At 39.7% G+C, this 23,636-nt stretch overlaps 2 protein-coding genes across 3 annotated transcripts; one reads left to right on the top strand and one right to left on the bottom strand.

The window, feature by feature from the left end:
- Positions 1-233: 233 nt before the first annotated feature.
- Positions 234-10,122, bottom strand: LOC112435358 (uncharacterized). Of its 2 annotated transcripts, none has more exons than XM_076888470.1 (4): positions 9,617-10,122; positions 8,616-8,721; positions 4,768-5,532; positions 234-3,960 (listed from the first exon to the last, which is right to left on the bottom strand). In XM_076888470.1, the coding sequence occupies exons 2-4, from the start codon at positions 8,631-8,633 to the stop codon at positions 3,268-3,270; spliced, it is 1,476 nt and encodes a 491-aa protein (XP_076744585.1). In that variant the 5' UTR covers positions 8,634-8,721; positions 9,617-10,122; the 3' UTR covers positions 234-3,267. The 2 variants fall into 2 exon arrangements, with proteins under 2 accessions (XP_076744585.1, XP_076744583.1); XM_076888468.1 differs by having other exon boundaries at positions 234-3,963.
- Positions 10,123-14,356: 4,234 nt separating this feature from the next.
- Positions 14,357-22,232, top strand: LOC101468871 (uncharacterized). The gene is made up of 3 exons (XM_024803630.2): positions 14,357-14,508; positions 14,796-14,981; positions 19,944-22,232. The coding sequence occupies exon 3, from the start codon at positions 19,979-19,981 to the stop codon at positions 21,467-21,469; it is 1,491 nt and encodes a 496-aa protein (XP_024659398.2). The 5' UTR covers positions 14,357-14,508; positions 14,796-14,981; positions 19,944-19,978; the 3' UTR covers positions 21,470-22,232.
- Positions 22,233-23,636: the final 1,404 nt, after the last annotated feature.

Genomic DNA, 23,636 nt, shown 5'->3' on the forward strand with positions numbered 1-23,636 from the left:
TTCTGTCTTTAACTTTGAAACCACTTCCCTTTTATTTTCACAAGCCATATGATACATGGAAATCCAAACAGTTATCATGACTGACATGAGTTTTTAATAACTGCATATTGTATGCCAAAAACATTAAAGTAATCAGTTCATTAGTGATTCTATTATATATATACTGTAGGGTATTTACCTCAAGCTTTGATGTTGTAATTAAAATTAAATTGAGCACTTGATAAGAACCATATTTGACATTTATAAGATACTGAGCAGTAAGTACCAGAGTCAAAACTGCACGTAAGCTAATTTTGTGTATATTTTATTATTTATAGGATCAATAAAAACCTTTTTTTGTACTTTTATCTCCTCATGCAGCAAAACAAACTCAAATTTTAAAACAACAAAGACATTTATAGGACATTTCACATGAGTAAACTAGAACAGAAATGGCGCAGCACCGACTCCACTGACAAGAATCAGGAGGTTCTGACAGAATTCTGCTGCTATTTATTGCACAGTTTAAGTAAAATCAGAAGACCTAATACATAAATAAATAAATAACAACAATTCAAAGGAAGTCTCTGCAAATGCTGGCTGCCAGCTTCAGACAGGTGTTTTTTCACCTCCATTATTCAATGGGAGACATGGATATTTCAAAATCTGTTAAGTTCTGACAGGCAGTTAGCAAACACATACAACTTCAGCTCATTACAAAGATAAAAGGTTCCACCTAGTGGAGAAAATACATATTGCTGTAACAATAAAGCTTTAGCACTAATTGTTACACTTCATATCCTTTATTACAAACAACTGTTTTTAGAATACTTACAGAATTAAGCGCTGCTATATGAACATGTACATGCTGCTAAAAGGTTTTGTTAAAGCAACATTTAGACAAGCCGCAAGTTAAGTGTTCATACACAGCTAGCAAAGCTTAACTGGTTGTGCTTTTGCCAAAACCAGAGACAACAAAAATGCATGCAGTCAATTTAATCCATGAAACGAAATAAAAAGTATGTACTAGGTTAACCAACTATATCTGCTGAGGTTCTGGAATCTCAAAGGCTTTAAGCACAAATATTTAAAATTAGGTACACTAGAATAAAGATGTGAAACACCAGTTTTTTGCAGGAAAAAAGTTTCTTGTTGTTAATTTTAAGTAATGTGTAAGTAAATTCAGAGAATGCATGAGTAACTTTAAGTGTTGCATAATTTTAGGTATTTTATCAGGATGGAGACAAATTTTACTCTGAGTAATTTTGATTTCTTGGTATGTAGCTTATAAATGTATAAGGTGACTATAAACATCTGATTATGTAAAACAAAGCCTCAGATTAGCATACAGTCTACATATTCATTTCTTTGAAGCATCCAGTACAACACGGTGTAAATGCAGCTGTTATCAGGAAGTAACTAGTTTACGGGGTAAATTTCATTGTCTGTACTTCTCGATCAAATCCTCAAAGCAAACATCACATCTGTAGTCTTTTTATTTACTTGATAATCCTAACAGTCCTGGTACTTTTCTAATACTTAGCTGAATACTTTAAAAGTTTAACAATACTTGCTTGCACCAGACAGCACGTCTGAGGTCATAACTGATCTGATGGACTTTCTCGCAGTAACACTAAACAGGAGATTAAAGCTGAATTCTGTGAAGCCTGATCTTAAACTTTGAAAGTTTGACCCAATGGTCTGGCAGTTTTGTCACAGCAGTGTGTGCAGTATTCATGTGTTGGTGTGTTTTTAGAGCACACGGCACTCTGAATGTTTTTCCACAAAGGTCAGCACAATAATGCTTACATCTGCAGTTTGCATTATTATTATTCAGTTCATGTGCAGTTACGGTGTTAACGTCATTTTAACGAGATTAACGCTAACAGCACTATTTTTTACATGATAAAAACTACCAAAGAACTTTCCACTCTGAGCACAACTTAAAGGTTTAATTCCAGCTTAGATAAGCTTATGCAAATTTAAGATGCTAATCTGACCAAAGGACTTGCAACATTGATGGCAGTTGAAAGGTTTCACTCCAGCGTGGATGATCTGATGTTCTCCTCATTTGGCACAGCTACATCTTTCACCACGGCTGTCTTCCTCTGCTTATCCACCACTACTATGTACATTCACAGCATAAGAGGCCATCCAGGTGGGTCTCTTTACATTGCTTTCACGTCCTTTTACGTCAACACCTTGCAGTCTAGCCAGAACACCAACACTTCTTATTAGCCTGCACCCACGTGCACTTCTGACCTGTAGTCAGTTGACTGAAGTAGGTGCACTGAAACAGATAGTGCTCAGAGTTGGAGCGGTATGAACAATACACCTGTCACTCCTCTGATTTGCTGCTTGACGGTGAAGGGAACTCTGGTGCGATGTCGTGTTCTGGCGCATCAGAAACTGCTTGTCAAATAGAATTTACTACAGCACAGAGTAGGAGCGTCAAAGCCAGAATGTGGTGTGAAGAAAAGGGGAGGCATAGATGCTCTGTATGTTTTGTTGTTCCCTGCATGTTTGATGAAAAAAGATGTCAAAGTACCAACTCCATCTGATGTCCCTTGATTTCCTCACTGTTTACAATCCAGTACAGTACAGTGAGCTTAGTAGAAAAGTCTTACAGATCCATTTCTTGGATGGTATTTGTTTGGTGATGGTTAATCCTCCTGCACTCTGCTTTATAATCCAACTGCAAATCCTTAGTATAATCCCATCTTCCAGGTGTGTCTGCTCTGCACAGAGTTCGGAGGAAGGACGATTGAATCTTCTCAAAACACTGATTATTGGATTATCTCCATGGATCCCTATCACTCACCCTCCCTGTATGAGCAAGTCTGAACATGCCAGTATACGTGCTGTGAGACTTACACTTCTTTTCAGTATTCACCACATGTTGAATATTCAAAATCAATGCAGAATTAGTTCTCAGTCATACAATATATCTATTACAACTTAACCCCATTTCTTCAAGTGGCTTTTCCTTCTGCAAGCCACCAATGCAAATAAGAATGTGTTCTTCAGCCTAATTAAATAACGGCTACACAGGCACGCTCACTGACTCACAAGAGGTATTTCTGCAACTTTATAACACAAGTACTACTACCACCAAATATTACTGTTTTGAAGGGAAGAGACTAAAATGTAACTGGGACATTTTGGAGCATGAAGAGCTTCTAGGAAAAATACTTGTTATATATATGCTGTATATGCAGATTCTTACATTTGAACTTTATTACTCACTGCAAGCCCAGAAACACTACCTCATCAGATCTAACTGTGATATTAGCTGACACCCTTTACAGGAGATTTCATCTGAACTCTGTGGAGCCTGATCTCAAGGCTTTTAAGTCCGTCCCTGCAACCAGAAGAGGAGATTTTCATCTCTTCGGATTCACTGTGACCAAATGATGGGAGTGATTTCAGCCCTGTATGATCATGTTGATGTTTGCACAGAGCAGATAATGAAGTGAATGTTTTTGCACATTGGTCACACTGAAACTGTTTATTTACAGCGTGGGATCGTTTGTGTCTGGAGTATGAACTGAGATTCTTGAAGCTTTTGTCACACTGGTCACAGCTGTAGTTTCCTTCAGTGTGTGTACGTTCATGAAGTATACGGCTATTTGAATGAGAGAAGCTTTTGTCACAGTATGTGCACTTGTATGGTTTCTCTCCTGTGTGGACTCGTTTATGTGCTTTAAGCTGACCTGCAGTGGTGAAGGATGACCCACACTGGTCACAGACGTGCTTTTTAACCCCACTGTGAATGAGTTCATGGCGTTTTAATGCACTAGGTGTGGGGAAGCCTCTGCCACATTCTTTGCAGTAGTTCAACTTTTGTCCAGTATGTCCACGTTGATGTATTTTTAGATTCCTTTGATGATAGAAAGTTTTTCCACAAAGGTCACAATGAAATACTTTCCCACCACCACAGTGATGACAGGGTTGAGAACTGGATCCATCTGTGTCGCTCTGCTTCTAAACAAAGACACAAAGAGAGTGTAAGTCAGTCCTTCAACATTTTTATCCTGAATGTCACTTAAAAAAAAGAAAGAAAGAAAAGAGTCCCTACATCATTTTTATGGTTTCAATTATAACATTTAGGTTATGTTACAGATCACTACCAAAACTGGAGACTCCTCAGCTTCCTGGCACTGTTACCCTCATTCACTGGCGATGCCACCGGGGTCAACAGAACAACTGAACTTTCAAGCAAATTGCCCAATCCTATACCATGATAATAACAATATAATAATACAGTGGTACCACAACAAGTAACAGTAATTCCACAATAACATCACTCTAATACTGACACAATTCTGCAGCAATACAGCAATAAGGCCACTGTAATGAAAAGTTTAAAGTAAATCTGAGTGCAAAAATAGATCTGACTGCTGGGTCCACCTGACAAGAAGGACAGGAATATGGTACTGTTGAAATCCTACTACACATACAGACACATAAATTCAATCCATTGCATCCTTAAACAACAGTCTATATAACCGGCAACAAGTCAGACTCACTCCCGATGGGTGTTGGACTCGCTGCCCTTTGTCACAAATTCTACCAGTAGTAATAGTAGACATAACGATGACCAGTACTACAAAATGCAATTTTTATTTCAAAAAATGTAAGCAAATTCACAACTGAAACTAAATTGGATGACTCAACCAGTGTCCCATTGAAATGTAGTAGAATTACTAACATGCAAACACAATTGAATAAGCCGAGTTGTTCCAAACAGTCAGGCTAAAATGACAAGATAACAATATAAATACATACCTCACAGTAACTGCACTTGTAGAGTCTCTTTCTGGTGTGGATCTGTTGGTGTTCTTTCAGGGAATGTGGATATTTAAAAGCCTTCTCACACAGGTCACATTTATAGGATCTCTCTTCGGTGTGGGTAATTTTGTGGATTTGTAAGTTTGCATATGTTGTAAACCATTTGTCACACTGATCACAGCAGTACACATCCTCTCCAGTGTGAATGCGTTGGTGTTTATTTCGGCGTCCAAGGTTGTTAAAGGTTTTCCCACAAAAGTCACAGCTGTACGCCTTAATTCCAGAGTGGGAAACTTGATGAGTCTGTAAGGCATCGTTGCGAGTATAAGATTTACCGCACTGATCACACTTGTAAGCCTTAACTCCACTGTGGATGAGTTGGTGATTTTTTAGCCCACTCTTCTGTCTAAAAGGTTTTCCACACAAGTCACAGCTGAATGGTTTCTCTCCAGTGTGGATGAGCGTATGACTATTTAGGTTATTCTTTAGAGTAAAACACTTTCCACACAGGTTACACTTGAATGGTTTAACTCCACTGTGAATGCGTTTGTGTGTCTTTAAGGTATTCCTCAAACTAAAAGATTTTCCACACAAGTCACAGCTGAACGGTCTCTCTCCAGTGTGGATGACTTGATGTCTTCTTAGGTTAGACTTTACAGTAAAATCCTTCCCACACTCCTCACAGCTGTATGTTTTCTCTCTCTTTCTTCTGTGAGGTTTGTCGGCCTCCTGAGAGCGCTGACTTCTCGCTCCATGTTGGTCCTGCAGTGACAGAGATACAAACAGAGGCAGTGAGTGAAATGCAGTCGTGGAACAAACCGAAACTTCAAACTAGTTTTAAACCTGAAGGTTGAAACAAAATCAAGGCTGTCAAAAACAATGTTTACAGTAAGGCAAGGTTCAGTACAGATGAGAATTCAAGCAGAAATTCTGTGAACTATTTGAATATTTTTCAGAGATTGTCCTGGTCATATATCAAATCAAATCAAATCACTTTTATTGTCACATCACATGTGCAGGTACACTGGTACAGTACATGTGAGTGAAATTCTTGTGTGCGAGCTTTACAAGCAACAGAGGTGTGCAAAGTACAATAAAATAAGAACAAGCAAAATATAAGAATGGCTAAATCTGAGAGTTATATGAATAAATATATGTACAATATAAGAGTGTATGCATATTACTGAATGTGTATACTAAATATGTATGTCTATGTGTGTGTATACATATTTTACAAATTAAATAGAGTAAAACAATAAAATATATAAAATATACAGTGGTTGGTAGTTGACATGTGCAAAACAAGTGGCATTTATATACAGTATGACGTGCATAATGTTGAAGTTCCAGTAGTGAAGGTGAGGTGTCTATGAAGTGTTCAGCAGTCTGATGGCCTGGTGGAAGAAGCTGTCTCTCAGTCTGCTGGTACGGGACCGGATGCTGCAGAACCTCCTTCCTGATGGAAGCAGTCTGAACAGTTTATGGCTGGGGTGACTGGAGTCCTTGATGATCCTCCCCGCTTTCCTCAGGCACCGCTTCCTGTAGATGTCCTGGAGGGAGGGAAGCTCACCTCCGATTATCCGTTCAGAGCACCGCACTACTCTCTGGAGAGCTTTGCGGTTGTAGGTGGTGCTGTTGTCATACCAGGTGGTGATGCATCCAGTGAGGATGCTCTCAATGTGGGCGACCATGGCTCAGGGGGTTGGGAAGCGTATCTGTCGCCGGTTCAATCCCCGGGCTCTCCGTCCTGGTCGTTGTGTCCTTGGGCAAGACACTTTACCCTACCGCCTACTGGTGTTGGCCAGAGGGGCCGATGGCGCGATATGGCAGCCTCACTTCTGTCAGTCTGCCCCAGGGCAGCTGTGGCTACAACCGTAGCTTGTGTGTGAATGTGAGAGTGAATGAATAGTGGCATTGTAAAGCGCTTTGGGTGCCTTGAAAAGCGCTATATAAATCCAGTCCATTATTAATGGCACAGTGATAGAAGGTCCTGAGGATGCGGGGGCTCATGCCGAATCTTTTCAGTCTCCTGAGAAAGAAGAGGCGCTGCTGCGCCTTCTTCACTGTTTTGTTTGTGTGTACTGACCACGTAAGATCCTCAGCCAGATGTACACCAAGGAAGCAGAAGCTGCTCACTCTCTCCACAGCAGCGCCGTTGATGGTGATGGGGGTGTGTACTTCTCTGCACCTCCGGAAGTCCACTATCAACTCCTTTGTCTTTGCGACGTTGAGGGTGAGATGGTTGTCTTGACACCAGTGGGTCAGGGCGCTGACCTCCTCCCTGTAAGCCGTCTCATCACCGTTGGTGATAAGACCCACCACTGTAGTGTCGTCCGCAAACTTCACAATGATGTTGGAGTTGTTAGTGGCCGTGCAGTCGTAGGTGTAGAGTGAGTACAGGAGAGGGCTCAGTACACACCCCTGTGGAGCACCAGTGTTCAGTGTGACGGGGGATGAGGTGATGCTGCCCAGTCTGACCACTTGGCGTCTGTCAGACAGGAAGCTATGGATCCAGCTGCAGAGGGAGCTGCTCAGTCCTAGATCCTGCAGTTTCCTGTCCAGCTTCGAGGGAACGATGGTATATCAGGATTGTGATGCATTAGATGAGCCCAGTGAAATATAGAGCATTCCCAGAGTATTTTAATTTAACAAAACACCAGCACTTGGTGTCCCTGTATCAATGTACTCACGCAGATTTGACTGCAGGTGCCATGTAACTACAGCAACAACTGTGACTGGCCTCTCTAGTACAGTTAATTCACGGTCTCAATATAAGAAATGTTAATCTCGGCATCAATAAAAGGACACATTCGTTGAGAAAAGTACTGAACACACGGGAATGTCCAAAGAAGACAAATATCGTTTCTCCTAAAAATAATGGCCACAACAAACAGGATACAGGAGGGGGATAAAACACCAGGACAGCCACAAACATAAATGCTGGCAACGACGTAGACTGCTTATGTAGAGCTTATAATTTAACATACGAAGATTGACCACATAAGTCTAAGTCAGCCAACACTCTGTCATGTTGGAAATAACTCTTTATTTTTCAGTATATTTTTCAGTAAGCAGATAGTGACAAACATGCCTGCTGCGCCCAAACTTTAAAGAGCCACTTTACATCATTTCTGCCAATAAACAACAAAGCAGTCTCTCCATGGTATTTCTCATTCAACGGACAGAGAGCACAAAGACGACTGCCACCAGCTGCAGTGAGTCTGTTGACCCACAGAAAAGTGAGATACTTTCCATGTGGAGGGGCGTGGCCTGCAGTGCCGTGCAGGGAAGGCAGACGCACCTGCACAGCATCCGTAATCACGCCCGCCGACTTAAATATTGTACTGGGTCCTGTGGTTGTGGTAATGTTGAGCTGGCAGCGGAAGAGCTGCAGCTCTGTGTGCATTGTGAACAGCAACCATGTGTGTGCTAATAAAGAATGCTGTAAAGCATGGTAATGTCACCGGGTCTGCACGGCAGACCCAGGACTGGGCCAGCAGAGGGAGGGGCCGGTGCAAATGGTGGCCGACCTAGTGTCACCAGTGACTTCAACATGATCTCCTTTTATCTAAATTACATATGAGCAGAAATGCAGGACAAGAGAGCCATACTTAAAAAATGCTTTAAAAATTATTGTTTAATTGATTGATGTTTTTGTTCCCGTTTCTTAGTCTGATCTTTTTTCTTGTTTTAATTTCAGAGATTCTCTATGTGTGAATATACTGAGGTTGAGAAAGAATAACAACACTAAGCCTGATGTTACCTGAGACCGTAATAAAACCAACAGCAGCCGATAAAGTGCACATAGTTATATCACTGTAGCTTAGCAGTGATATTGTGCTGACCTTTTGTGTTGAACTCATTGTTTCCTCTGTAGTGGCCGACCTGAGTACAGGTGGGTGAAAATGTTCTTCTGCTGCTCCGTCAGACTCTTCTCCTCCTGCTGAACAGCTGGGACACAAAACAGATCTTTGTTAGGCAACCATCCTTGAAAAAAAAAAGAACCTACGCAAATTAACATTAAGAAGATTGACTTGTTCCAGCAGCTGCAGGGTGGTTTCTGCAGGCTGAAGAACAGCAGTCACTGCAGGAATTAACATCTGCACATTGATTGTCTATTAGAGGAACAAAGTGAATGCAGACACACACAGACTCTCTCCAAACCCGCAGAATAAAAGCTGTCCAGCTCTGTGTGTCCATCAAAATGTTTTTTACAAATCCTGCTGGAATCAATGTTGTTACAGCTGCAGTCAAAGCAAGATGGAAATATTTGAGAAGGAAATGTTTAATCCAATCAAACCAAAAGTCTTAACAGGTAAACACAGAATAACTGCAGTTTGGTTCCCCATTATAGCTTCAGAATTGACGTTTGTGACAGCAGGTGCACAAACAAGCTGATCAATTTATCCCTACCAAGTTAAAACAAACTATTCTAAAATAATTAAAGAGTGAGGATGTCAAAGTTATTGAGAGAAAATAAATTTCTCTTCCCATTCCTCTTTAAGTAAAAGAAGCAAACTTCAAAAGTCATATATGAGATCTGCCCAACTGATCACACAACTGAAGTGTAATCTGGACGTGAACGAATGTGTATTTTGTGAAAACAAACCTGAAAGCCTGACTCACTCCTGGCTGCAGTCCAGTGGGATTCAGTTACCACGCTTAATGACCTCGTGAAAACCAGCCTATTATTTTACGTGTTTAGTAGCCATATACATGTAGAAACGTGTCTGTACAGCAATACCACATAACCTGTGCTATATTTTATAATCTAAGCATCTAAGTCTTTAAAAGGAATAAAAAAAAGAGATGAGAGTGTTTATGATAACACATTTCTCCTACTTGCCTCCACACAATGAGCCGTACATAACGATGTAGATGCGCAGACCTTTTTAGAGTCGACCTTTAAAAAGAGCTGCAGTGATCGCGGTCAGCGCTCCTTTTGTCTCCTCCGCTCCTCAGTTTGTTCTCCTTCAGCGTGTAAACCATAAACGGCAGGAGACCTGCAGCAGTGAGCAGCGTCCAGCTTCCGAAGCGTGGATCGGGACACCCAGGTCACGTGACCAGGACTTAAACCTTTGGCGTAATCAAGTCAAAATGATGGAGCTATATAAATATATAAATATATTTGAACGGCTACTGTCACATGACAGAAAGCGAGAGACAAAGAGTGGTGAGCTCCATTGACTCCCATCAGCAGAGAGAGGGGGAGAGAGCCACACACTGCGCTGTGAATTCATTCAAATCTCTCAATAAACGCGCCTCTGCTTTTAAACAACACAGGATGAAATCTTCAGCTCGGGCTCCATCCGCTCTTTTTTCTACTTTCACCTGAAAAGAAATTGCCGAATCGTTTGACGTCATTGTCACGCTAACCCGTTACCCACGCGCTGCGCAGCCGTGACGATATGCGCTTCCGGTGTGAATATCTCATAAACAAATCCACAGCAGAGTGAAGTACAGGAAGGTTTCCTCGTGTTCAGAGGCTGCTGAGCAGAGGAGGATTTAAAGATGTGTCAGAATTATCTAGGCCAGCGTCTGGCTTTTATTGGCAGTGTGTAGAACAAACCCGATGACACGAACTGACAGAAAGCTAAAAGTCAACCAAACACATGCAACGTTGCAAAACCAGCTGTAAACCTGTGTGCTTATTACAGTAAACACAGCATCCTTTCTCTGTGTGTTTCGCATCATAAACTGACTTCTAAATAGATTTATTCTGAGCAACACAAACAATAAAAGATGGAATATTTTGCTGAAGCACAAAGTTTTCTGTCTTTAACCGTCTCAGTATTTTTCTTTCCTTGTTTTGCGGGATTTCTCCAAAACGTGTAGACCGCAGCTACTGACAGTCTGGTATAATAAGTAGTTTGTTGGGGTTGTGCAGGGCTCGTCTGCGTCACTCAGCAGCATCCATCAACATGTAATGGTAGCCGAAATGGCCAGTAGGTGTCAATGCGGGGATGGGTTTCTGATTATTTCAGACGGGTCGGATGTTGCGGTGTTTCACGCTTTGCACATTCAGGATCTACCCAAGACTAACCGAACTGACATTAAAGTTTGCTCAGTTCTTACCCTACAACCCACAAACCGAGAGAAGGGATGAAGCTGGAAGCAGGGAGCAGAAACCCACGTGGTTATCTGTAGACCCATCCCATTTCCGGCGTATTCCACCGGACACGAAGCCAATAGCGCAGACAGGGCAGCACGAGAGTTGAGGGCAAGCACCAGAAAGAAGTCCCTCCTATCTCCTTTTCCTGATCACTTTACCTTAACACGGATGAAAAACGTCATGACGTGAAGGAAAGATGCGAAGATAGATAGATAGATAGATAGATAGATAGATAGATAGATAGATAGATAGATAGATAGATAGATAGATAGATAGATAGATAGATAGATAGATAGATAGATAGATAGATAGATAGATAGATAGATAGATAGATAGATAGATAGATAGATAGAGCCTCGCTACATGCTTCCTAACCGCGGCGGGGGATTGTCTGACCGGCTGGAGCGGCATCTAATAACCGACTCGCAAAATAAAGCAAAATAAAAACAAACCAACAAACACGAAAACACCAGACATTATGATACAGACTTATAATTTACACCGATGTTTTTTTTTTTATTCTATACACGTTAAGTGAGCGCGAGAGCCCTCGGTGCGCTTGCTTGTTGCTGAAGTCAAAGTAAACTTTATTGTCATCTCCGCTACATACAGAGAAACGAGACGACGAGGCTCCAGTTACAACAATGCAAGTAAACAAACAATAAATATAAGAAGAGTAAGAAAATAAATATACACATTAGGACTCGGGGTAAAGGATCAATAACAATTTAAAATGTATAATTTACAGTTTGATGATTTAAAGTCTCACACACAACCTGTTGAAGGGGGAGGGAGACCCGCTGCTTCCAGATAGAGTACATTTCATTCATAATGTTGTAAATGTAAGTCCATTATGTATTCATGATTTGCTCCTGGATTGTGCGAAGTCCCAGAAATAAACCTTAGACAAAGTGAATCTGTGAACTAAGGTGTAGGTCTGTTAGGTTATGTTGTGGTGATCCTCGTGTTGGGGGATTTGTGTTCATACTGGAGTGCAAAATTAAAACCAATGGAAGATGGAAAACCAACAACTTCCCACTACGATGAATCAAGGTTTGACCACATTGTTTTTGGAGCCAAATAAGGACCTCTTAATGATTGATAATTGAAGACCAAATAGTTTATTGATGATTTATATGATGATTATAAAATATTTGCTCTAATTTTAGCTAACAGACTTAAGATGGTTGTTGACTCATTATTTATGAAACACAATCTGGCTTTATGCCCAAAAGACATATAACAATATCAGATTGGTTTTAGATATTCTGGATTATTCTGACCTAATAAATAGCAGTGGTTTCATATTATTTTTAGAGTTCTACAAGGCCTTCGACATGGTGAAGCATGAATTTATATTTCAAGCTCTAGATAGATATGGTTTTGGTACTTACTTTCTACGTTGATTAAAGCATTATAACAATAACAGCAGTGTCAAATTAACAAACAGTACTTCACCCAGATTTAACATACAAAGAGGGAAAAGACGAGGCTGTCCCAAAACAGGTCCCTGTACCTGTTTTAGTTAATTGCCCAACTATTGTTTAACCATATGAAGTCAAGCAATGTAAAAGGTATATCGCTAATTGGCAAAGATTTACACATAACACAGGTAGCTGATGACACTACATTATTCCTAAAAGATGAGTATCAAATTTCTATTGCTACTGAAACAATCTCCACATTTCTTAAAGTTTCTGGATTGTACTTGAATATTCCTAAATGTGAACTTATGGCAATAAAAGAATGTTCAAAAACAGCTTTGTGTAACCTTCCAATAAAACAAGAAGTTTGTTATTTAGGTATTTGAATAACCAAAAACCAGGAAAGAAGAATTGATCAAAATTATATCTAATTCTAGTGAAACTCAAACACAGATTTACTCTGTGGCTCTTAAGAGATTTATCATTAAAAGGCAGAGTATTAAAAACTAAAGCAGATGGCATCTCTCATCCTACATACGCTGCATTGGCATTGCACCTTGATAATAAACTCATAAAAGAGGTTGATAAGTTACTTTTCAACTTTATTTGGAAAAATAGGACACACTACATTTAAAAAAACAGTTCTTATGAACTCCTGTGTCAACGGAGGACTTAATATGTTAGATTTTAACACTCTAAATAACACATTCAAAATAAATTGGTTAAAAAAATCTAATTACTAATCCTACATCCATTTAGATACTATATCATGTTTTCTAAGTTAGGTGGTGCTGATTTTTTCCTTACTTGTAATTTTAATATTCATAAAATCCCCATAAAAACCTCTGTTTTTCATCGCCAAGCTTTTTTTTTTTTTAGCATGGACTCTTATATAGAAGCAGAACTTTAGTCCGCACAGTTATTATATGTAGAATAACAAGGATATCTTATATAAAAGAAAATCTCTCTTCTTAGGGAGTTGGTTTAGGAATAATATTGTTTTAGTCGACCAATTATTCAATTCCAATGGTATGCTTTTTTCCTATAAAACATTTTGTCTATATTTAATAATTTAGCTGTAAATCGTGATGATTATACAAAAACATTTGGCTCAAAACCATCACAGGTTTGTATGCTTTTTAAGAATAAACCTAACATCACTTCATTCCACAGGCCGTTGGCATTTCCAATTCAAACTTTCGTTGGAAGATGTGCTTTTCTAAGAATTCTAAAAACAACAACAAATCTATCAGATCTTTATTTCAGGATAGTATAACCACAGAACCGTATGTAATTTTTTTTCTGGAACCGGTTGCCTGTCGATATTATGTGGAACGAAGTTTGGAAGACGAAGTTTTTAATTACCAACAAAAGTAAAGACATTTATTATAAATTAATACACAGAATTTACCCATCTAAAGATTATCTTCACAGCAAATTCAAATTAGACATTGATGCAAACTGCAGATTTTGTCAAAAGTGCAAGGAATCTACTATACAGCTTTTTTGGTTTTGTAACCTTGTGCAAGACTTTTGGCCGAGATTATGTGTTTTTATCTCAGAAAATGTATTTAAAGGATTTGTACTGTTTTGGAACTATGTATTATTTGGTCTACAAAAACACCAAAGACATTTCAACATTGACAACAACAGATGTGTGATTAACTTGTTAATCTTAATGGCTAAATGTCATATTCACAAATCCAAACGTTTTGGAAGACATCCCTCTTTTTATGTATTTTCCTATGAGCTTGTGCAATATCTTAATTCAATTAAGAACTCTACTAACCCAAAAGCTATAAAAACTATGGTTGTGTGTAAAAAAAATGAAGATCCTTCAATCACTTTACTCTTTGCTTTGATCAGTTAAACTTTTCCCCCTAGCAGGTTCCCCCTGTAGGTTCTGAATAATGTTTATTTGTTTGTTTATTGTATACATTTTTTGGTAAGCATAACACCTATAATATAGTACTGTTTAACTCTAGTTTGTATTGTACTGATGTTTAAATAAAGGTTTGTAAAAAAAAAAGAAGAAGAAGAAGCAGCAGGGGGAGGAGACGAAGAAGAAGGAGGAGTGTGCGTACTGTGCTCTTTGCTGTGTCTTTCCGCCGTTTTAAAAATGGGCACTTTTTGAAGAACCCGCATCAAAGTATTGTGGAGAAGCGTCGTGTTAAATCTAATTGATGAACGGCAATTTGTCAGGTATGTATCGCAGCTGCGAAGACGAACGTACGTTCTCCTGTTAGGTTACAGCTGGTAGGAAGGTGCGTTCAGTGTGTCTTTGTAATTTTAAGTTTCCATGTCAAACGAGATAAAACAGTTATTTCTGGATGCGCACTTATTTGCTGAGATTAACAATGTGTTTTTGTAAACCACGTGATGATTTAAGTCATTTAATCTTTACAGAACATGTGAGCGAGGCTAAAAGAGCAATTTTTTTATGTTTAGTAAACTGACGTTTCTAAATGTAACTGCTTTTATTTTATTAGTTCTGACGAGGACAGCTGAGTGATGTTGTTGGTGAGCTTGGATTAAATCATCTCTAAACAAAGAACTTGTCCTCGTGGTGACTGACTTGGGGAGTGGAGGTCAGTGAGCCCATTGTCTCTGCTGGTCCGACTCCAACTACAAAGCCGGCCCGCTCGCCCCCTCCTGAGTCTGAGAGGAGATCCAGAGTAAGTCAGTTATAACTACACTGGTTGCTTAACTTCATCATTTTCTACAGGGTCTCTCTCTCTTAGCTCACTTTGGTTTGATTTCTGCCTTCTGTTTAGCCTCTCTGTTTGTCTGCCTCAGTACTTTAATGTTTTAAGAATAAGAATAGGAATAACTTTATTTATCCCGAGGGAAATTCTTTTGTCATGTACATGCTCAAAGCAGCAGGAGAGACAGACTTACTTTTATCATTTCAGTTAAACTCTTTGTTTCCCTTCATATGAAGGTGATGTCTGTGGAGTGATCTATGTGGAGATTGTGGGAAATACACATGTTGCAGTATTTCAATAAGTGTCAATAAATCAAGAAGCAAAAGAATATTTAAACTAAAACACATTAAAAGAAGTGTTTTGCTTGTAACTGCATACGTTCCTGCACAGGGGCGGTTAGAACAGGATGTACTCAGGATGTGGCATACACGATCACGGGCCTCATAACGAACAACAGGAAACAGCTGGGGGTGAAAGGGTCTCGAAACTGCATTCTAAGTGTTGTAAAAAGCAGATGCAGCTAACTGTCGCTGATGCATGATATGTAACTTGCTCATGCATCTCGGGTGTGTACAACCCTTTAAATAAAGAAGTTCTCGTGCTTCCTCTTTTTCTCAGGGTTCCTGGGCTGTTGACCTGGTATTTTCAGTTCTTGTTCATTGTTTATCCTCTGCATGTTCTACTTCCTGTTTTATTGTGTTAGCCTTACTCTGTGCATTATGTTCTAGCTCCCTTCCCATTTATCATTAGTTCATTATGCTCAGCTGTTCTCTCACCTGTCTCTAGTCGCTCATTTTTCAGCCTGTGTATTTATGTTCCTCAGTTCCACCAGTCCAGTGTCGTGTCATTGATGTTATGTTGTCGTTCCCGTCTGTGTTCAGTTATTTAGCCAGCCACTCAGTCTTTCAGTCAGCTAGTCAGTCTTGCCGTTGCTGCTTTGTCCATTCACTCGCACCAATAAATCCTCTTTGTTCTGCACCATGAGTCCTGCGTTTGGGTCGTCTCTTCCACGCCTCCACACATCTGTGAGATCTACCCGACTACACTGAGGGTGGTATCGTGTACGTCTCCCACATATGTGCTTAATACATAATTGTTGTGTACTGGACCTGATCTGAGTATTGGTTGTTTGTTCTCAGCCCAACATAAAACAATCGGGACAAGAGGCTCAGCATGACCTCATTAAAAATCCACTTTTCTTCTTTCATATTCTTTCTGACGTCTTTTCTTGTGTAAGCTGCTAACTCTTGTGATGGAGATTTCTTTATTTTATGTGTTGATCATATGTTTTGACAAAATGACTTTAGTAATATCTATAGTACATTTTGTGTGGCTTTGTTCTGCATATAGGAAAACATCAAATATGTATTTCACAGGTTATTCCACACACAGATGGGTATTGTGAGTGAGTTGGACTGAAACTCCCAGGCACCATGAGACATTAGGCAGATAGTGAGACTCCTTCTCCTTATCTCCAGGGAGGAGGTGTTGAGATGAAAATATTTGAAGTGCCTCAATTCTATGCTGTATATGAACTAAAATGCCATATAAGCATATAGTGTAATATTAAGTGGCCCTGAAAAATAAAGACATTAGACTACGTGTCCTTGAGGGGTAGAAAGCTGTAGACCAGCGGTCACCAACCTTTTTTGCACCACGGACCAGTTTATGCCCGACAATATTTTCACGGACCGGCCTTTAAGGTGTTGCAGATAAATACAACACAGTACTATTTAGATACAGAAACGTTTATATAATTATTTAGCCTTGTTGCACAAACATGCCTGCATAACTTAATAAATATAGAATTTGAAAAGTAACAAATGGTATCTAAAAAGATACACTAGCTACTAGATACATGTTCTGAAGAGTTTTGGCAAATAACCATTTGACATGTGCGTCTCACCTGCTCTTGTTCCATCTCTGTTCTGTCCTCATTCTCCTCTCCATCTCTCTCTCTGTTCCTCTCTCTCCCTCTTTGTGCTGACAATCAAGCCAAACACCAACATCATCAAATATACAGTTGAAACCAGATATTTATATACCCTTAAGATAAAAAAAAGATTTTTTAATTGTAACATCAAATCAGACTAAATGTTTATTTTTATAGATCGATAAATATAAAAAACATATTTGTTAACTTTAAGAGTAAAGAGAGAAACTATCTGTATTTCTTAATTGCAAATGGCACCAAATTGTATTCAAAATTGAGCCACACTTATGGAGCTCCACAATTATTTTCCTGGTGTTTTGGTTGACATCTCTTGATTTTCCCATGTCAAAGAAACAGGATCTGTGTTTTGCCTTATATGGATCCACAGGTGTGCCACCAATTTTCTCACATGGACTCTACGAACCAATCAGAAGCTTCTTCAGCTCAGAATAGAATCGTCTGGAGTTTTCTTATTAATTAACAATAAACTTAGTGCATATGTGCTCCTAAATTTGATGAAAGTGATAAAAAAACAGAAAGCTCTGTCTCTCTTTATTCTGACATTTAACTAATTTAAAATATATTTCAATATTTATTTATCTAAAACAAAACAAGTTTACTCTAAATTGATTTTTAACAGTAAAAAAATGTTTTTATGTTTTCTCCCTAAAGTGTATGTAAATATCTGGTTTTAACTAGAGATGGACCGATCCAATATTACGTATCGGTATCGGTCCGATACTGACCTAAATTACTGGATCGGATATCGGAGAAAAATAAAAAATGTAATCCGATCCATTAAATATCACGAAAGCACCTCACAAAACTTGCAACACACCGTAACTCACCTCAGAACGTTAGCAGTCGGAGCAGTATGCGTCACGTGATAGAGCGGCTGTGGCATGCGGGACCTGTCGGTGGTCTGGATAGCATGTGGAGCTTCGCTAGCAACCCGGCATTTCATCTCCGACAAAGTTATGTAAAGCAAGTGTGTAAGTCCATCTCTGAATGTTTGTAAAGCATTCCCACGTTAAGCTTAATAACCGATATATGGAGCGACTGCCTCTTCTCTCTCTCACCCTCTCTTGCTGCTACTTCAATCATGAAACTGCTTAATGATCAGCTGATCGGCTTTTCTGTCGCGAGTCCGTCTCTCTTGTTTGTTTTTGGCCCACTTTGCACCAGAAAGAGGAAACCAGCGGCTGAACAACAGCAGCACGTTTAAGCTTGATAAGCTGTTGTTAGAATTTATCTAATATTACTTTCTACACCAGGATCTTTTTCTACGTAGCTGACGCTGGTAACTGTCCAGGGGCGGATCTAGCAAAGTTTAGCCAGGGGGGCCGATAGGGCATGAACAGGGAAAAGGGGGCACAAAGACATACTTTTATTTCTGATTCTCATTTAAAATGTCTAGCTTTTAATAAATAATTATCTGACACCCAAAGTTTTATTCTGATGTAAAATATATAGAAGTCCATTACTGTATATAGTAACTATTAATTCTAATATACCCTAGTAAGCTATAGTGCTTTTTCCTTTGGGAAGGTACCATCTGTGCAGTCTGCAGTTCTGTTGAAGAAAGATGTTGAATCTATTTAATATTTCTTGAAAAATAATTTATTTCTGTGCATTTTTTTCACACTGCATCAAATTAAGGTTGATTACGTCGATTAAGCATCATGAGGTGGAGCGTGAGGGGTGGTTCCCTATTTTTTATTTATTTATTTTTGTTGTTGCTGGGAGTTGGAACCCTATTAGTTAGGTTGCTTAATATTTACGCTAAGTACTCTTTAAAATACCAGAATAGGGAGGATGGTGTAGGTTTAAGTTTATTAGATTGATCAGTATTGCTGAACTATGAAATATTTTTTTTGCATACAGGTATAACAGAATAGCTTTAGTGTAGTTGTTGTTTTAAACTTGAGTATGAACTTCTACAAAATGCAGCAAGATATTTAAAAAAAACAGTTTTGTTGATTAAAAAACACTATATCGGATTCATATCGGTATCGGCAGATATCCAAATTTATGGTATCGGTATCGGACATAAAAAAGTGGTATCGTGCCATCTCTAGTTTTAACTGTGAATATACTGCTGTGTATTGAAATTCCTCTTGTTTGGCATAGAATTATATTGAACAACATACACAGCATAATCAATAAGATAACATCTACCTAAGTTTTTTTCTTTGAAAGACGCCCCTTATGTCCATTGTTGTGTTCATCCGTACATAACTAAAAACGATTTAGAGTTATTTATTTAGCCGTGGAGGGTAACAACTAAAAATATGGAATAAACACACATGTAAGCTAAGACTCTCTAAAAAGAAAAACAGCATTGTTGTTCTGCTTTTCATTTTGCCATTTGTTGATTCACTCGAAGAGTGAGAAGCGTAATATGGGCCAAGTAATCAGTTTGATATCAATCTTTGGTGATACACCGTCATATTTACATTATTTGTACAATACGAGTGATTTGCTTTGGTACCTGGTTAAACTTAAGCTTTGCTCTGTCTGCAGCAAACTTGCAGGCAGCAGCTTCTCCCCCCTCGCTCACATGCGTAACTGCTGTCCTCAGCTAGTACCTGAGCTCGGGTCCTACCAAAATTAGGGGGAATTTACGACGGTGTGCAATGTGCTTCGAATGTTGTGTGTTGTTTTTGACAAGACCAAGAAAAAAGTCAGTCGAGACCAAGACCACGTAAAAGTTGTCTCAAGACGCCCAACTCTACTGGTACCTAAAAAAAGAAGATTTATACATGACGCACGTGAAAAGACCTAGGAAAACCGAGTTGACAATAAAAACGATAACAAAATAATGCTGAAAACTGATAAATGAGCTCACTTCAAATATTTACCACAGCATAGCGTCCCCAGGCACCTGAGACGTTTGGCAGATGGTGAAACTGTTTATCTTTGTGAGGTAAGAGGGGGCACTTGTTGATGAGCTGAAGGTATAGACCTGATGTCACTGTTTGGGTTCTTTGTCATTACAGGAGAAAGAAGTGAAAGCAGGCCGAAACCTCAGCACATGGATGACATCAGCCAAAAACATCCAGCACCAGAAAGTAAAGATGAGCCAGCGGCGATCCCTGTGGAAAAGACTTTTCCTGCTATGAAGCAGCTCAGAAGACGCAAGTGCGCCAACAGGGAGGAGAGAAGCTTGAGCTGTGATCAGTGTGGAAAGACCTTTACTCAGATTGGTAGCTTAAAATCACATCAGCTGATCCACACCGGTGGGAAACCATTCAGCTGTGATCAGTGTGGAAAGTCTTTTACTCAGATTGGTCACTTGAAATCACATCAATTGATCCACACCGGTGTGAAACCATTTAGCTGTGAGCAGTGTGGGAAGTCTTTTACTCAAATTGGTAGCTTGAAATCACATCAGCTAATCCACACCGGTGTGAAACCATTCAGCTGTGATCAGTGTGAAAAGTCTTTTACTCAGATTGGTAGCTTAAAATCACATCAGCGGATCCACACCGGTGTGAAACCATTTAGCTGTGATCAGTGTGGAAAGTCTTTTACTCAGATTGGTAACTTGAAATCACATCAGCGGATCCACACCGGTGTGAAACCATTCAGCTGTGATCAGTGTGGAAAGACCTTTACTCAGATTTGTAACATGAAATCACATCAGTTGATCCACGCCGATGTGAAACCATTCAGCTGTCATCAGTGTGGAAAGACCTTTACTCATAGATCCAGCTTAAAAGAACATCAGGTTGTCCACAGCAAAGTTAAACCATTCAGCTGTGATCAGTGTGGGAAGACCTTTGCTCTGAGATGCATCTTAAAACAACATCAGGTCGTCCACACTGAATTTAAAGCTTTCAACTGTGATCAGTGTGGAAAGTCTTTTACTCAGATTGGTAGCTTGAAATCACATCAGCTGATCCATACCGGTGTGAAACCATTCAGCTGTGATCAGTGTGGAAAGTCTTTTACTCATATGTGTAACTTGAAATCACATCAGCTGATCCATACCGGTGTGAAACCATTTAGCTGTGATCAGTGTGGAAAGTCTTTTACACAGGTTAGTAGCTTGAAATCACATCAGCTGATCCATACCGGTGTGAAACCATTCAGCTGTGATCAGTGTGGAAAGTCTTTTACTCAGATTGGTAACTTGAAATCACATCAGCTGATCCACACGGGGGTGAAACCATTCAGCTGTGATCAGTGTGGAAAGTCTTTTACTCAGATTGGTAGCTTGAAATCACATCAGCGGATCCACACCGGTGTGAAACCATTCAGCTGTGAGCAGTGTGGGAAGACCTTTACTCATAGATCCAGCTTAAAAACACATCAGGTCGTCCACACTGAATTTAAAGCTTTCAACTGTGATCAGTGTGGAAAGTCTTTTACTCAAAAAGGTCACTTAGAGAGACATTATATGATCCATGTTGGAGTTAAATCATTTATCTGTGATCAGTGTGGAAAGTCTTTTACTGGGATTGATAGGTTAAAAATGCATCAGCGCATCCACAGTGGAGAGAAACCTTTCAGCCGTGACTAGTGCGGAAAATCTTGTACTGGCATTTGTCACTTAAAATCACATCAGCTCATCCACTCTGGTACTAAAAAATGTATGTGGTCAGTGTGGAAAGTCTTTCATCCATAACAAAAGTCTATTGAGGCATCAAAAGACCCACAAAGTGTCCTCCTGTGAGAAAAGGGGCAGACCAATGGGACATTACCCTGACAGGGTTCATTTGAACACAGTGGGAGAAACAGGAGTTTGAACAAAAGTTCTTCTGGATGCTGCGTCAAACTTAAAAAGCTTGAGATCAGGCCTCACAGAATCGCAGCTTGTGTTCCATTTTGTTTCATGCATTTAATTGACTGGTGCATCTTTGTTGTCTTATATTTTGGCAAAAGTTTAGCAAGTTAAACTTCACTGGCTGTGTCCACAAACAGCATACAGACTTAACATTATTCCCATCTTCTGATAACAAGAAAAGGCTAAATGTCAGAACAGTTCACCTTCTGGGTCAAACTATCAGATCCGTTACTGTTTATTTGGCCATTCATCGTGAGGTAATTATCAGTGTCACTGCTGTGCCACTTCTGTTGCAGCTTACCAATGTGCAATGTGTTTTCATTGGTCCCTGTTGTCTTACAGGATGTGAGTCTGTTTTGATTCATGAAGAGACAAACCATGTTTTTTTTTATGTTGCACTGAAAATATTATTACTGTAAGTCGTAAATGTCTGTCATTTAACCAGGCAATATGTAAACACATTTACTTTATCCTATGAATAAAATGAATTAAGATGTAACGCATCTTTCTTATTGTCTGAAAAATTGCAGCCTGCGGTCCCAGCTGACTGTAACTTAGGTGTGGTGCCACCTTCTGGCAACACCATGGAGAATGTTTGTGGACCGTTTTGACCTTTTGATTCTTGTGTCTGGTCTTTTTGTGGGTCCCTATTCGCTTTAACAGCATCTCCAAGGATTTCAAACACCGATTCCTGCATCCTCAGGACATGTGGATTTGCTGAGGACACAATTTCTTTGAAGGAAGTACAGGAGATTAAAAGGATTTAATATAAAACACAGTAAAGATAAGGTTTATAGGGTATAATCAACGTAACGTTACAGGAAAAAAGTAGGCACAATTGAAAAGACAGAAATTATTATAGTATATAGAGACTAGTTGGACAATGTAGAAGAAGCAATTGAAGTGAAAGAGAAGAAGATTGTTGGGTCTGTGTTTCCACAAGCTCCACTAGTCTAGGGACTTATTCATCATGAGGAAAACAAGACAGTCAGCGATCGATCGATTTGCTTGCAAAGGAGGCCTCATCGGTATCTACCACAAAATGACCCCAAATCCGGCCTCCGCTTGCTGCCTTTTATTGCAAAAGCGCCTCCCACCGTAAACCCGCCAAATGGTTCTAAAACAAGACACTATGTGTCTGTATGTGTAAACATCTGTATGCATGTGCAAGAACGTGTGTGTGTGTGTGTGTGTGTGTGTGTGTGTGTGTCCATGACTTCCTGCTCACCAAAAGGATCATAAAAGCAGGAAACAACATCACAAGGAACAGATCTTCCAGAGAGAGTGCATCTGCAATAAAACCTCCCCCAGCACAGAGTGGGTGGAGACGTGGTCAGGATCAAAGGACTGGCTTGATCCTATAGATTGAACTAAGACCTAACAAATTTAAGAAACACAATGACAACATTCAACAATTAGACTTAACAAAGATATACAGTGGGGCAAAAAAGTATTTAGTCAGCCACCGATTGTGCAAGTTCCCCCACTTAAAATGATGACAGAGGTCAGTAATTTGCACCAGAGGTACACTTCAACTGTGAGAGACAGAATGTGAAAAAAAAAATCCATGAATCCACATGGTAGGATTTGTAAAGAATTTATTCGTAAATTAGGGTGGAAAATAAGTGATTGGTGGTAATTGGTGGCAACAGTAGCAAGGCTGTTCATGCGGCCTCCCGCAGGTCCAGCAGCAGCAGCAAAACAGTTCAGGCAGCCTGCCACGGGTCCAGCAGCAGTGAAACAGTCTAGGCGGCCTGCTATGAGACCAGTGGCAGCAACGTTGCAGCTCAGGCAGTGACAACATAACGGCTCTGGTGGCTCTCAACAGCTCCTTAGCTGTTGGCCTGGAAAGTGGCCGGTGATTATGGGTCTTGGCTGATGGCTGGTGTTTTGCTGATAGACT

Source organism: Maylandia zebra, linkage group LG9, assembly GCF_041146795.1.
Source record: "Maylandia zebra isolate NMK-2024a linkage group LG9, Mzebra_GT3a, whole genome shotgun sequence".
Lineage (NCBI taxonomy): Eukaryota > Metazoa > Chordata > Actinopteri > Cichliformes > Cichlidae > Maylandia > Maylandia zebra.